Genomic DNA, 13,128 nt, shown 5'->3' with positions numbered 1-13,128 from the left:
CGTAACGTCTCCGTTCCCTCCTTCAGGGAACGAGGGTTACACAAGTAACCTAGACGTTTTTCACAACAAAACCTGCCCAATTGCTACTCAAAACTAGTCCAAACTAACAGCATTTCGAGGGGGTTGCCCCTGTAAAAATCGTGTTCCTGGGTCTAAAATACACATTATTGGGGTCGCTTCAACCCGTGGCAACAGTGATAAAGTAGCCCAATTCCATGGGAAAACCGCAGACTTTGCAACACTGTGACAGATAGTAATGTCTACAACGGATACAGGAACTGTCGGTGGAACAGCTAGCAGTTATTCAGCTGAGGGAGCAATACACCCAGTTCTCAATCCGAGAAGGGGGCTCGACCTGCAGCATGTTCCAAAGCTGGAACAGCTAGCAATAACTTACTTAGCTGTGGGAACATCACACCTAGTTCTCAATCCGAGAAGGGGGCTTGACCTACAGCATGTTCCAATGCTGGAACGGCTAGCAGTAGTTTACCTAGGCTGAGGAAGCACAAACCCAGGGGGCTCGACCTGCAGCATGATTGTAAAATCAGAAGGGTAAGCATACTGCAAGCTAGCCAAACACTCAGCGCATCAGGGAGGCAGAGGAAGGGCCTAATCCACCTGATGCTGCTGGTTCCAGGTGCTCTGGAAAAACAGAGAACTCCACTTCTCATGTGAGAGGAGAACTCCGAATTCAGAGGATAACGTTGCTCATTCCAGGTAACCCTTTGATAAAAGGGGATCACTGCTCAAACTACCACGAGGACAGCCAATGGAGTGAGGCATCCAACTCCTCAGAGAGGATTAACGCTCGAAAGAAAGCACCATACTCACAATAACCCTCACTGGTGAGGGAAGCGATGCTTCCAGAGTGTGTCAACAGAGACACACTAGTTGAGTCGAGCCCAAGGAACCGGGGTCTAACCAACTCAGAAAAAGGGAACGAGGTCAATAACGCGTAACCCTTACCATACAGGATTTTAGAAAAGTGGGCAAAGCATAATGTGCACACTTACCACTTATGTGGATTTTAGAAAAGTGGGCAAAGCATAACATGCACACTTACCAACTATGTGGATTTTAGAAAGTGCGCAAAGCATAACGTGCCCACTTACCACTTATGTGGATTCGAGAAAAGTGCGCAAAGCTTAACGTGCTGCACTTATTTAGAGATTTCCAAGCATCTGTTACAGATACCCGGAAGTGCTGGGCCAAACGGGAGAGGCAAGCTCAAATACAACCCTCAAAGTAGAGGGGAGCACTGCCCGAGACAGCATTTACACAGGAAGGTTCTCGTAATGCCACCTATGCCTCCCGCTTGATGCCTCAGCAAGAGGGGATATCCTGATGATCGGGGAAACCTCTCAGGGCGACCCAGATATGGTAGACCAGTCAGGGTAGCATGAAAGCGTAATCCCAGCCCGGACGTCCAGGATATTTTTGCAGTGATGCGCTGGGGGCCTGATGAACACGAAGGCTCCCGCAGGACCATCAGTAAGGTGGTTACTATGAAGCCATAGAACCAACCAAAACATCATAGGTTCAGTAGGAGACTGTTATGCAGGAAGCTTCCACCTAACCTCAGTCAGGTGGAGAGATGGTGGTTACAGGGGAATTAGGAAGGGGAAGAAAAGGGTAGATGATACACCCCCTGAGGGAAAGAGTGGATACCTAAGTATTACTCTGATCCGGACGAAAGCGCTGACGCCTTGTCTGGATCCCATCCCTCAGGTCTTGCCTACCTCCCTTTGACCCACGATACTTCCTACCCCTACCCGCAGGTGGAGGAGGAGCTGGAGTCGCGACACTAGCCTTCTGTGCTCGTCTCTGATCCTCAAACCGAGACGGGCCAGGACACCTGGGTTGTTCAGGCTCAGACCTGGACCTTCGTGGAATGAAGGTTTTGAAGGCCGCTGAGCGCACCTTCGTCTCCCTGAACTTTTCGACCACCGTCTCAACGGATGCACCAAAAAGTTCAGAGGGCTAAACCGGGGCATCGAGAAGAAAGCCCCTTTCTTTCTTCCCGATGTCTGCCAGGTTTACCCACAGCTGCCTCTCCGTTACTACCATCGCCGCCATAGATCTGCCCATGGCAGAGGCAGCCTGCTTAGTAGCACGGAGAGCAAGATCCGTGGTGCGGCGCAACTCAGCCATCTCATCAGAAGAAAGGCCCTCGCCTTTATCCAGGTCTTTCAGCAGGTCAGCCTGGTATGCCTGGAGCACCGCCATCGTGTGCAGCGAAGCAACAGCCTGACCTGCTGCTGCGTATGTCCTGCCATACGCAGCAGCAGGACATACTTTTTTTTGAGAGACGATGTTTCACCCATAGAGAGATAGCTAGCTAGCGTCTCTTCTACAGGGGGCATTTTCTCATAGCCGTTTTCACGCATCACCTCGATGTTCGCATAACAGGTATGCTGAAACCGATGGATGCATGAGGAAAACGGCCTCTTCCATTCCTTCTCGATCTCAGTATGGAGATCAGAAAGGAAAGGAAGGCTCACCTGAGCTGGAGGGTTATGGCCAGAACGATAACGTTCCTCGAGACGACCTCACGACGTCACTTCCTTAGTTTGCTTCCACGGCAAGTCAAGCCTCGCCGTGGCGTGATCCATAACCTTTCAAATCTCATCATACGCAGGGCAGGAGGATTGAGAAGGCTCAGCCTCAGCTTCTTCGCTCTCTTCATCCATTTCCTGCTCTTCCTGGGCTGAACCCAGCAGAGCACTGGCCCCTGGATCAGATGATGTTAAAGAGAGAACATCATCTTCCAGCGGCTGTCTCTCGCCCGCTGCCGATGAGCGCGAGAGGGAAAGCCCCTCTTTAAACTCATCGGCCAGGTCCACCTGAGATCCCCACAAGCTCATTCTCTTCCGTGCCTCAGCAGCGGCAGGTCCAGAACCGCGGAGAGCAGATGGTTGCCCCTCTTTACTCGAAAAGAGAGACAAACGAGAACGGAGCTTTTTCATTGGAAAAAACTCACAATGCGTGCAGATTGCCCCCTCGAGGACATCGCGTGCGTGCTCTTCACCCAAACAAACAACACATAGATTGTGTTTGTCATCTGGTGTCAAAAAGCGATGACACGGATGCACACACCTTCTAAATGCTCTGCTAGTGCTCGCCATAATGAAAGAGATAGCTCTTACTTTTTCCTTGGAATGCACGCTTCAAACAGAACAGTCAATGAAGACGAAGAAGAGAATGATGTGTAGCTCCCGGCGCCTATTTATACTATAGTCGCACCGGTAGTGACGTCATGGCTGTCGCCGGCCAACGAGTTGGTGTTTTTTCAATGTATGCTTCAGACACGGGTCACGACGAGGCGTTCCCCATAGCGACCCCTAGAGAGAACCCTATTTCAGAAGTTTAAACTGATATGGCTTTAAAGCGCATGCAAATAAGTTTTCAGCATGATAGACATGATAATCAAAACCAAACAGATGTTTTGTTTTGGCAGTGTATCTGAGGTACCTGCTGTAAATTCACAGCCCCATAGACCAATTTCAGTGTTTGCAAACAGTGATGACATTTTTTGTGGGCGGAGCCTATCTGGTGGCAAAAAAATGCCAGTTTTAACATACCAGTCTATGCAAGCCATGAAATAAAATACTAAAAAAGGTCATTTTGAATTTATCTTTAAAAATTCTGACTTTTTTCTTGCATTTCCGAGATTATATGTCACAATTCTGGTAAGAAAAATAAACTCGTCATTCTCTCTTTCCCTCGTCTCAGAATCATGAGTTTATAATCCCACACTTCTGGCTTTTTTTTCCTCAGAATTGACAAACTCGCAATTGTAGAGTTGAATCAAGTTATAAAGTCAGAACTAGGAGATATAAACTTGCATTTGCAAGAAAAAAAGTCAGAATTGTGAAATAAAATTGGTAAATGTTATGTAAAATTTTATAGGTTTAAATAGTATTTCATGCTTCAACTGTAGGGCTAATCAGGGCTGTCCGTAGGGGGGTGCAGCTGGTGCGGTCGCACCAGGCCCCACAACGAACGGACCGAGGGGGACCCCACCCCTGGAATGCGATCGCGAACGGACCGAGGGGGGCCACGCACTCTACCTCGCACCGGGCCCTGCGTTAGCTAAAGGATGGCCCTGGGGCTAATACAATGTCCCTTATTAACTGCATATGTGAATATTATGTAGACCTATTGTTTAAATCAAATTCATGCTTTAAAATGAATCATAGCAGGTTTCATCCATAGTTTGTCTTCAATAGAGTTTAGCTTCAAATGGCGTCTTTGACGACAGTATTATATAAAAATAATTTGCATTCCGATTCTGACATCCAAAGGCACAACAATATATATTTTTTATCTTATTCCATGGATTTTTACCCGTTTCCCTCCATTTGTTACCAGTGTTACCAAAACAGACAGTAACAATCTATTTTAAAACAAACACACAAATTAAGACCCAGTTTAATGACCATGATCAGATGATGCTGAACAGAATTTTTCTGATTGTTTGATTATTTTATTTTTAATTATATTATTGTAAAATATTTATTTTACTTTATTTTATTTTTTTTATCCAAAATATCAGTTTCTCTAGAAGTGACAGAAATGTTTGGATCACACATTTAATGCTAGTAGTTGATGCACTCTCAGGAAAAATGGTACAACAGCTGTCACTGGTGTACCTTTTGGGTACTAATATGTACCTTAAAGGTACCAATATGGACTCTTTCAGTACAAAGACGTACCTTTTATAAAGGTACTGCCCCAGTGACAGCTTAAGCTCTTTTATTAAAGTTTGCCATCAAACGCTGACGATAAAAATGAGTTTGTAACTAATAACACTTGACAGCGATCAGAGGAAAATGTCTAATGTGTTTGATGATCAATAAGATGAGTGTCATAATTCATAATAATCTTTGTTCATTATATGAACATCAGAATAAAAGCAGCTGTTGATTGTGTCTCATCAGCTCCTGTGATCCTGGATCCAAACACTGCAAATCCACATCTCGTCATATCTGATGATCTGACCAGTGTAAAATGGACCGGGAACAAACAACTGCTTCCTGATAATCCAGAGAGATTTGACTGGTATCCCTGTGTCCTGGGTTCAGAGGGTTTTAACTCAGGAACACACTGTTGGGATGTGGAGGTTAAAGAGAGTCAGTACTGGAGACTTGGAGTAACTACAGCATCAAACCAAAGGAAGGGACAGGATTTCTTTAAAAGTGATGTCTGGTGTGTGTATTATAATCAGTACGGACTGCCTGGGTTTGGTTTTTCTCTTGAACAGGATCATGAATGTGTGAGAGTGAATCTGGACTATGACAGAGGAACAGTGTCGTTCTCTGATCCTGTAACTAACACACATCTACACACATTCACAACCACCTTCAATGACACTGTCTTGCCATTATTCTGGTGTTGGTCTGACTCACTGAGAATCTTACCATTCAGCAGTCAGTAAATGTTACAACTGTAGGCCTGGATCTTTCTGATTTCATCATGTTTCCAATATTTACTCCATATCATAAGAGTCCTGAATTAATATCAAGTCACTTAATTTCAGTCACAATATATCCAGATCATTGAAAACCTGAAAATATCTGGCAATTTTAAAATATGATATGCAGGACTGGAAAATGAGAATCTGAGATTAATAACATCATAAATGTTATGGAAAAAAAATGGATTTCATTTATATTTGATATATTTTTATTTTTACTAATCCACGCCCATGTCAGCAGTAATGTTTTTATTTTGTTATTTTGTTATTGCAGTGAAGTGTGTATTTATTATATGGCGGTGGCACTGCTCTGCTGGCGATCCGGACTCAGGTGTTGGCGTTACATTGATTGTGTTGGAATCTTTTTAAAACTTGTTTTAGATTTCTTTATTTTATTTATTTGTTTGCCGTTTTATTATCCGACTTGGAAGACGATCGAGTTACACAGTGACCTGCAGGGGCGGTTTCTTCATTAGGGCGATAGGGCGACGCACCACCAAAGTGCAAAAGCGAGGTATTTTTTTCAATCACATTCAACCACAGTGTTAAGCCCCAAGTATACTTCGTTTTTGTATGCGTACGCTAGTGTATGTGTGCAGTCGAACGCGTAGCCTTTCAAAGTATATTCTATTTGATGTTGTGTGCGAATGTGGGCGGTTGGCGCATGCGCTCTTGAAAGCTTCATCCATGTCTAGTGTCTGCCATATTTTTCCCTATAAGTTATGGCCAATGACAAATATTTTTGAACTCTTTTAATCCAAATCCTATCTCATACCCTCTTGCTCACAAGTGCTTGTCAATGCAGCCGTCTGTTGTTGTTGCAGTCTCCGCTATTTTGTTGTTGTTGTTCCATCTCTTTAGTTTTGTTTTCTACTGTAAAAAACAACGGCCCGGGACAGTGTTGCTACTTGTGGAACATCTAATTACTGCAAAAATAATTCAATGCGCATGTGCGACCTGCACGTACAAAGTTACGCACTGTATGCTGTCCCTCGCGTACGTGTAAAAAGTGAAGTATTGGGACTTTGGGCTTTACGCTAGCTGTTACTGTTCTAGACTGTTTGTTCTCCCTGCTGAAAAAAAACAGCTAAAACCAGCCTAAGCTGGTTGGCTTATTTTAGCTGGTCAGCAGGCTGGTTTTAGAGGGATTTTGGCCACTTCTTTCGCTGGTCAGGCTGGTCTTAGCTGGTCAGGCTTTCATCATTATTACCACTTTCGATGCTGAAGACACGCTGGTGCTCCATGCAAAAATAATTCAATGCGCATGTGCGACCTGCACGTACAAAGTTACGCACTGTATGCTGTCCCTCGCGTACGTGTAAAAAGTGAAGTATTGGGACTTTGGGCTTTACGCTAGCTGTTACTGTTCTAGACTGTTTGTTCTCCCTGCTGAAAAAAAACAGCTAAAACCAGCCTAAGCTGGTTGGCTTATTTTAGCTGGTCAGCAGGCTGGTTTTAGAGGGGTTTTGGCCACTTCTTTCGCTGGTCAGGCTTTCATCATTATTACCACTTTCAATGCTGAAGACACGCTGGTGCTCCAGCTTCTTCAAGGCCCTGAAAGTCAGCCCTGCCTTTGTGCCAGATGTTGTTGAGTGCTGTGCCTCTGTCTTCTGAATAGGGACATCCCCTCACCTACATCCATGTTGATCCAGAAGTTGTGGAGGATCATGACGATGACCAGCCTGAACCCCCAAAACACAGAAGCCAGCACAGGAGAGGATGTGTGGAACAATCTGGCCGCAGGTGTGTCCACACCAGATAACGGTGTGCTTTCTCTTCATGAGCACGATTACCTGTAGGACAATTGAACAGGTTAAGACTCTGCAAATCAGTTCATGTTCTTATATTGCTATTGCTTGAGCTTGTGTAAGTTAGTTAGTTAATATGTAACGTAGCTGTGTGTGGGGGCACAGCCCACGTGGTGTTGTGATGCATAAAGTGCATCAGCAGTAGTTAGAGGTGCACTGCATCTGTGTGCATCCCTCTTGCTTACAGCTCACTGCCACTGGCAGCCCTTATGATGAAAATGGAAGCAGCTTTTTCAGGGCTTCTGCAGGCTTTATGAAGGTACTTTGAAGACTTTTAAGTAGTGCTGTCAAATTGATGTATATACAGTATATACCTCCTCCCACTTTTTTCTCACTCAACTTTTTCCCCACCCAAATTTAAAGTCTTCATCTTGTATACATACAGGGGAAGAAAAATATTGTGATATTGTTTTGAAGTTATATTTATGTATTTTAAGTGTTTTGAAACCTGTCTGTGAAAGTTACCTAACTGAATGTTGAAGTTCATTTTCCTGACACTGTTATAAAAATGTTTTAAGAAATTTCCTTTTGGTGTTGTTTTAAGCTCTATTATACTACTTTATGGAAAAGTTAAGTGGTTTTGTCTGAAGCTTTTGCTCTTGTCCATGTACACATTTTAAAGGTGACTTGGTGTATGGGTATTTCTCTAAAGTGTGGCACCCATTCTCAAGATGTTAAGGTTTTGCTCGTTTAAAAAACAGCTGGAAATGCTACAAAATCAGTGTGCACACAAGTGCTTTAAAAACAGTTACTCAATGCCACATATGAAGCACTGTGCAACTGACACAATATAGCTATTGGAAATCCCTGAAAAATAATGTTGTCATAAAACTTGTTAAAAATGCATAAATCAATGGAGATCCTAACATAAATAAATGTAAAGAGAGTGTGTAGTTAAGATTAATATTCATTTACTTACTCAAGCCCTTTGATTGCAGCATTAAGGTTAGTTTCCAGTGAAGAAGGCTTCATTAGCCACTCTCCACTGGATGAGAACGGTTGTGTTCATCAGTCCCTGTACCATCAAATCAGGTGATCGAATGATTGGTGATCAATCTATCAATGCTACACTAACAAGCTGAGGCACTTATTAACAGTAGTTTGCTATGTAACAACAAATTTCTCTCAAAATATCAACAAAAGTAAAAACGTAAAAGAGAAATAAAATAGTTTTAATTCCCTTAAGTTTTGTAACTTTATCTCATTACACTACTTAACAAACCGTCTGTTTAACATGTTTATGTTGCTCCCCATCTCTTTTTGCTGCTGTATCAGAGCATGATTCAATCTATTCTTCTATATTGCTCCACCTGTTTCTTTGGCATGCTATCTGTTAAGAATAAGGACAAACTCGTACGTATAACTGCCACAGCTTCCAAAATAATTGGTCGTCCTACACCAAACCTGACAGAATTAAATAACAGGGCCATTACACGTATGGTGACTTCAATTGAGCAGGGCATTACACACCCATTAAATTGGCACCTCACCCCACTCCCTTCAGGACGTAGATACAGAGAACTAAGGTGCAGAAGGGCTCGCTTCAGGAAAAACCTGATTCCTGTTGTTATAGTGGCCCTGAACAAAAGGCCTCACTGAATAGACCAAGATGCGGACATTGATATAAAGCGGACTTTGTTCATGTAGTCTTGACATCTAGATGTGTAATACTTATGACATGATGTTGTGTCATGGTGACACTGTCTGTGGAATGGAATGATGCTGTGAAGAAGAATTTCCCTAAGGGGGACAATAAAGTCTAATAAAGAAAGCAGTGTTAACAAGCTGATGTGCTGCATTGATATTTACTCCATCTGATCGGTAATAAACATCTTTTTACAGCCAATTCACAAAATCCTCTCATCGGTTACATTGTTTAAACCTTCAACAAGTCAGTCGTTTACTTGGATGATGTTAAACAAGTGCAATTTAACCACAATGAATGTTTATCCCTGAGGTACTTACACTTGAAAAGAGCCGCGTCGCTGCTTTCTGTCATTTTCGAATATGATGACTAGGGATGGGTGTATCTATACAGAAGTATTGATATCGATACTGATGTGAGTATCGAAAGTATCGATACTCAAATAAAAATATTGATACTAAGGTGTTTTTTTACCTGTGATTTTGTTCATTTAACAAGATATTTAATGCAAACTATATTCACTGAATTGGACGAATAACTATTTTCCTGCTCATCTGAACACTCGGAAATGCTGGAAGACAGTACTCACTGCTGCCACTGCATTCAAACAGGGCACAGAACATTTCTTATCAGAGGACAGAAAAATATAATGTGTCTGAGTTATTTCAAAATAAACAAAATGAAATTGTAGCCTATAGTTTGTGCAATTACATTTATTTAAATTGAACGTTTAAGTTCATATTGATCATGTTCTATTCTGTATCTAATGTTTATTATAAATCATACACTGTCAGAATAAAAAGGTTGCATTTTATGGGTGCAACTAGCAGTCCCTTATGAAAATGAACCATGGTTTTACTATTCAGTGACCTTAGTTCATCTCTAGTATTTGTAGATTTCCATGGTTACCACTACAGTAACCATATTTTAACTACGTGTAAACAAAAATATAATCTAACAAGCTGCAATTGAGGTGTATCGAATGTTAAACGCCTTTCAAATATAATGTTAAATGGGTATCATTAATAATAATAATTTTAATCATTTTTATTTTTAATTTTTATTCTTAATAATTTAATACATTTAATAATTTAAAATGTAAGTTTAGGGGAATCGGTATCAGTATCGACGATACTGGCCTTTGAAAGTATCGGTATCATATCGAAAAAAAAAAAGTGAATTGAACGTTTAAGTTCATATTGATCATGTTCTATTCTGTATCTAATGTTTATTATAAATCATACACTGTCAGAATAAAAAGGTTGCATTTTATGGGTGCAACTAGCAGTCCCTTATGAAAATGAACCATGGTTTTACTATTCAGTGACCTTAGTTCATCTCTAGTATTTGTAGATTTCCATGGTTACCACTACAGTAACCATATTTTAACTTAGATTATAATCTATTTAACGTTAGATTATACTTAATATAATCTAACAAACTGCAATTGAGGTGTATCGAATGTTAAACGCCTTTCAAATATAATGTTAAATGGGTATCATTAATAATAATAATTTTAATCATTTTTATTTTAAATTTTTATTCTTAATAATTTAATACATTTAATAATTTAAAATGTAAGTTTAGGGGAATCGGTATCAGTATCGACGATACTGGCCTTTGAAAGTATCGGTATCATATCGAAAAAAAAAAAAGTGGTATCACCCACCCCAAATGACAACTCCTCTCCCGTGGCCTCATGGGAGAGTAAAGTGTCCATCGTATGCATGCTACAGAATTCGGGTGGAAGTAGTAGGTCATCTGGGTACTTATCACCTTCTGTTTTTCGAATACTATGAATTCGGACATACTACTCTCCTCGCATACTATATAGTAGGGAAGTATGTGATTGTGGATGCAGCAATAGATCTCCATACAAAGATTTTTTTTTCCAGAACTGCAGGCACTGCAATGCAATCTCAACGAGTTCTGGGAGGGCTGGCACTAATGTGCTTTCGTCATCATACGTAACCTGAACTTGTGCAGCAATTGGTGGGAACAAACAACTCTATTAATAAGAAATATGAAGTCGGAGCTAGTCTGTATGGACTGAATAAAGCAAACCAGTATCTCACCAGTAAAGTTTAGCCGCACCAGTTGCACCCCGCTAAGGATGGCCCTGCCTACACCAGACATACTCTGTTGTCATTTCGATCAAGAGACATTCCCACAAACGTGGATATTTCCGAGGCACGCAAATTTAATCTGTTTCGGAAATAGCACTTACGGAGGAGGATGCTGGAAGGACGTTTTGAACAGTCAGCCCAGGAATGTCCTTCTCACCCTTCCTGATTTTTTTTAGACTGTTAAACAAAATCACGTTTTATTTGTGAGGTACATGTCTCACTTCTGGCTTGACTCTGACTTGGATGTGGAGGCTCTCAGAAAGGAGAGACGGCGTCTCTTGGTAACCTTTTCTTGACGTTTCTCTTTGGCCTCCTTCATCCTCTTGGCCAGTCTCCTCCTTGTTCTTCAGTGTGCGCTGCTTCTTGAGAGCAACACGTCTGCGCTTGTGCTGCAGTACACGTAGTGTAACCAGGCGCTGAATCTTAGGGGCCTTAGTCCTGGGCTTCTTACCTTCCTTACTGAGGGGTCTCCTGACCACATACTGCCTGACATCATCCTCTTTGGACAGGTTGAAGAGCTTACGGATCCTGCTAGCCCTCTTGGGTCCCAGGCAGCGAGGGACAGTGCTATCAGTCAGCCCAGGAATGTCCTTCTCACCCTTCCTGATAATGACCAAGTTGAGAACGCTGAGGTTGGCATCAACGATGCAGCCGCGGACAGACTTGCGTTTACGCTCACCAGTACGGCGAGGGCGGTAACAGGAGTGACCCTTGCTGAGGAGGAGACGCACACGTCCATGGGTCAACACACCCTGCTTCATGGGGAAGCCCTGTTTGTCATTGCCTCCACTGATGCGCACAACATAGCCCTTCCACTCATCACCCAGAGAGTTATGAAACGAGATATGCTACATGATAATGGTAACACTCACATGCTCTATCTGATGTATCTACGATTGCAGTTAAAGTTACAATGTTAATACCTTTATTATCAATCATGTAGATATCAATGAATGTGATGTTATATTCAGTGTTTCTACTATTGTATTCCAGATTGAGGGGAGCAGCCTATAATGTATGTCAATGATGTTAGTTCATTACGTTAATTGCTGATGTTAGATTCCTGTTCTTTGTGTTTGCAGATAAATCACACACATCCACAAAACCTGTATTCATATGCCCTGCATATCTCTATAATCATACAATCAAGCTCCTGTCCGTTGATAATCATCCAGTCTGTCGTGAGTCAAACCAACTGCAGTAAATATTGCACGGCAGATAGCCTGTACATTTGATTCCCTCTGGAAGAATATAACTCACTCATGATTCAGCCTCTCCATCTCTATGCGCTCGGCTGCTGTCATTACAGAGACTGAACAGAGCTAAGAATATTCATCTCATCTGAGCACTATAAAGCGGCCCGTTGACTGATCACAATACCCAAACCTCTCTCACTGTAACCAAGCTCATCTTTCAGTATCCTGACATCCAACCACTAACTGAAGTGTATGTAAAGGCTATCTTCCCTCACTACTGTTGATTATCATACTTTATGATCATTAAAGCTGTTGAAACTGATACTCCCCTCTGTGTGTTCTGACCGACACACCTGGTTCACTACGATACCTTACTAGCCCTAATAATTCAGGTAGCTCTTCGCTACACTTAATAAACTCTATATTGCATTTTTTCAAATGTATAACTTTTGGTAACGTAATTAGAAATCCATTGTATGTATGAAATGTTTTAGTATGAAATAAAGTTTGATTATATGAATTTGTATGGCATTTTTTTACTCTTCAAAGTTTACACAAGCAGGTGTTAAGTTAAAAAGAACAATATTAATTAACAATATTTATAAAACAATATTTAAAATGTATTACATGCTTATCCCGTGTCTGATATAACATGCAGAAATGACAATATTTATAATCTGGCATTAAAAAAAATAAATGTAGTAAAAACGTCGTCTCACAGTTGATGAATGTTGCGAAACAACATTGCTACAGCCCTTTCGCGTCTTACATTTCCACGTTGTTACAATGTTGCGAGCATATAGTCAGTGATGTTGCCTTTGTAAAAATGAAATGTTGCACAGACATTGCCATAACGTAAATGTGTTTGCTGGGTAAC

General features: G+C 41.6%; 1 protein-coding gene and 1 pseudogene across 1 annotated transcript in view; one reads left to right on the top strand and one right to left on the bottom strand.

Moving 5' to 3' along the window:
• LOC107601191 (tripartite motif-containing protein 35-like) overlaps positions 1-5,437 on the top strand; it is a 14,154-nt gene extending 8,717 nt beyond the window's left edge. Inside the window, exon 6 of the mRNA XM_016293256.1 lies at positions 4,941-5,437. Coding sequence (XP_016148742.1) covers positions 4,941-5,437 — 497 coding nt within the window. The remainder of the gene's footprint in view (positions 1-4,940) is intronic.
• A 5,784-nt stretch (positions 5,438-11,221) lies between these two features.
• Positions 11,222-12,465, bottom strand: LOC107601178 (40S ribosomal protein S6 pseudogene; annotated as a pseudogene).
• Between the last annotated feature and the right edge of the window lie 663 nt (positions 12,466-13,128).

Source organism: Sinocyclocheilus grahami, unplaced genomic scaffold (genome assembly GCF_001515645.1).
Source record: "Sinocyclocheilus grahami isolate Dianchi unplaced genomic scaffold, SAMN03320097.WGS_v1.1 scaffold301.1, whole genome shotgun sequence".
Taxonomy (NCBI): Eukaryota; Metazoa; Chordata; class Actinopteri; order Cypriniformes; family Cyprinidae; genus Sinocyclocheilus; species Sinocyclocheilus grahami.
The sequence above is the reverse complement of the archived record's forward strand: the minus strand, read 5'-3'. Positions and strand labels throughout refer to the sequence as shown.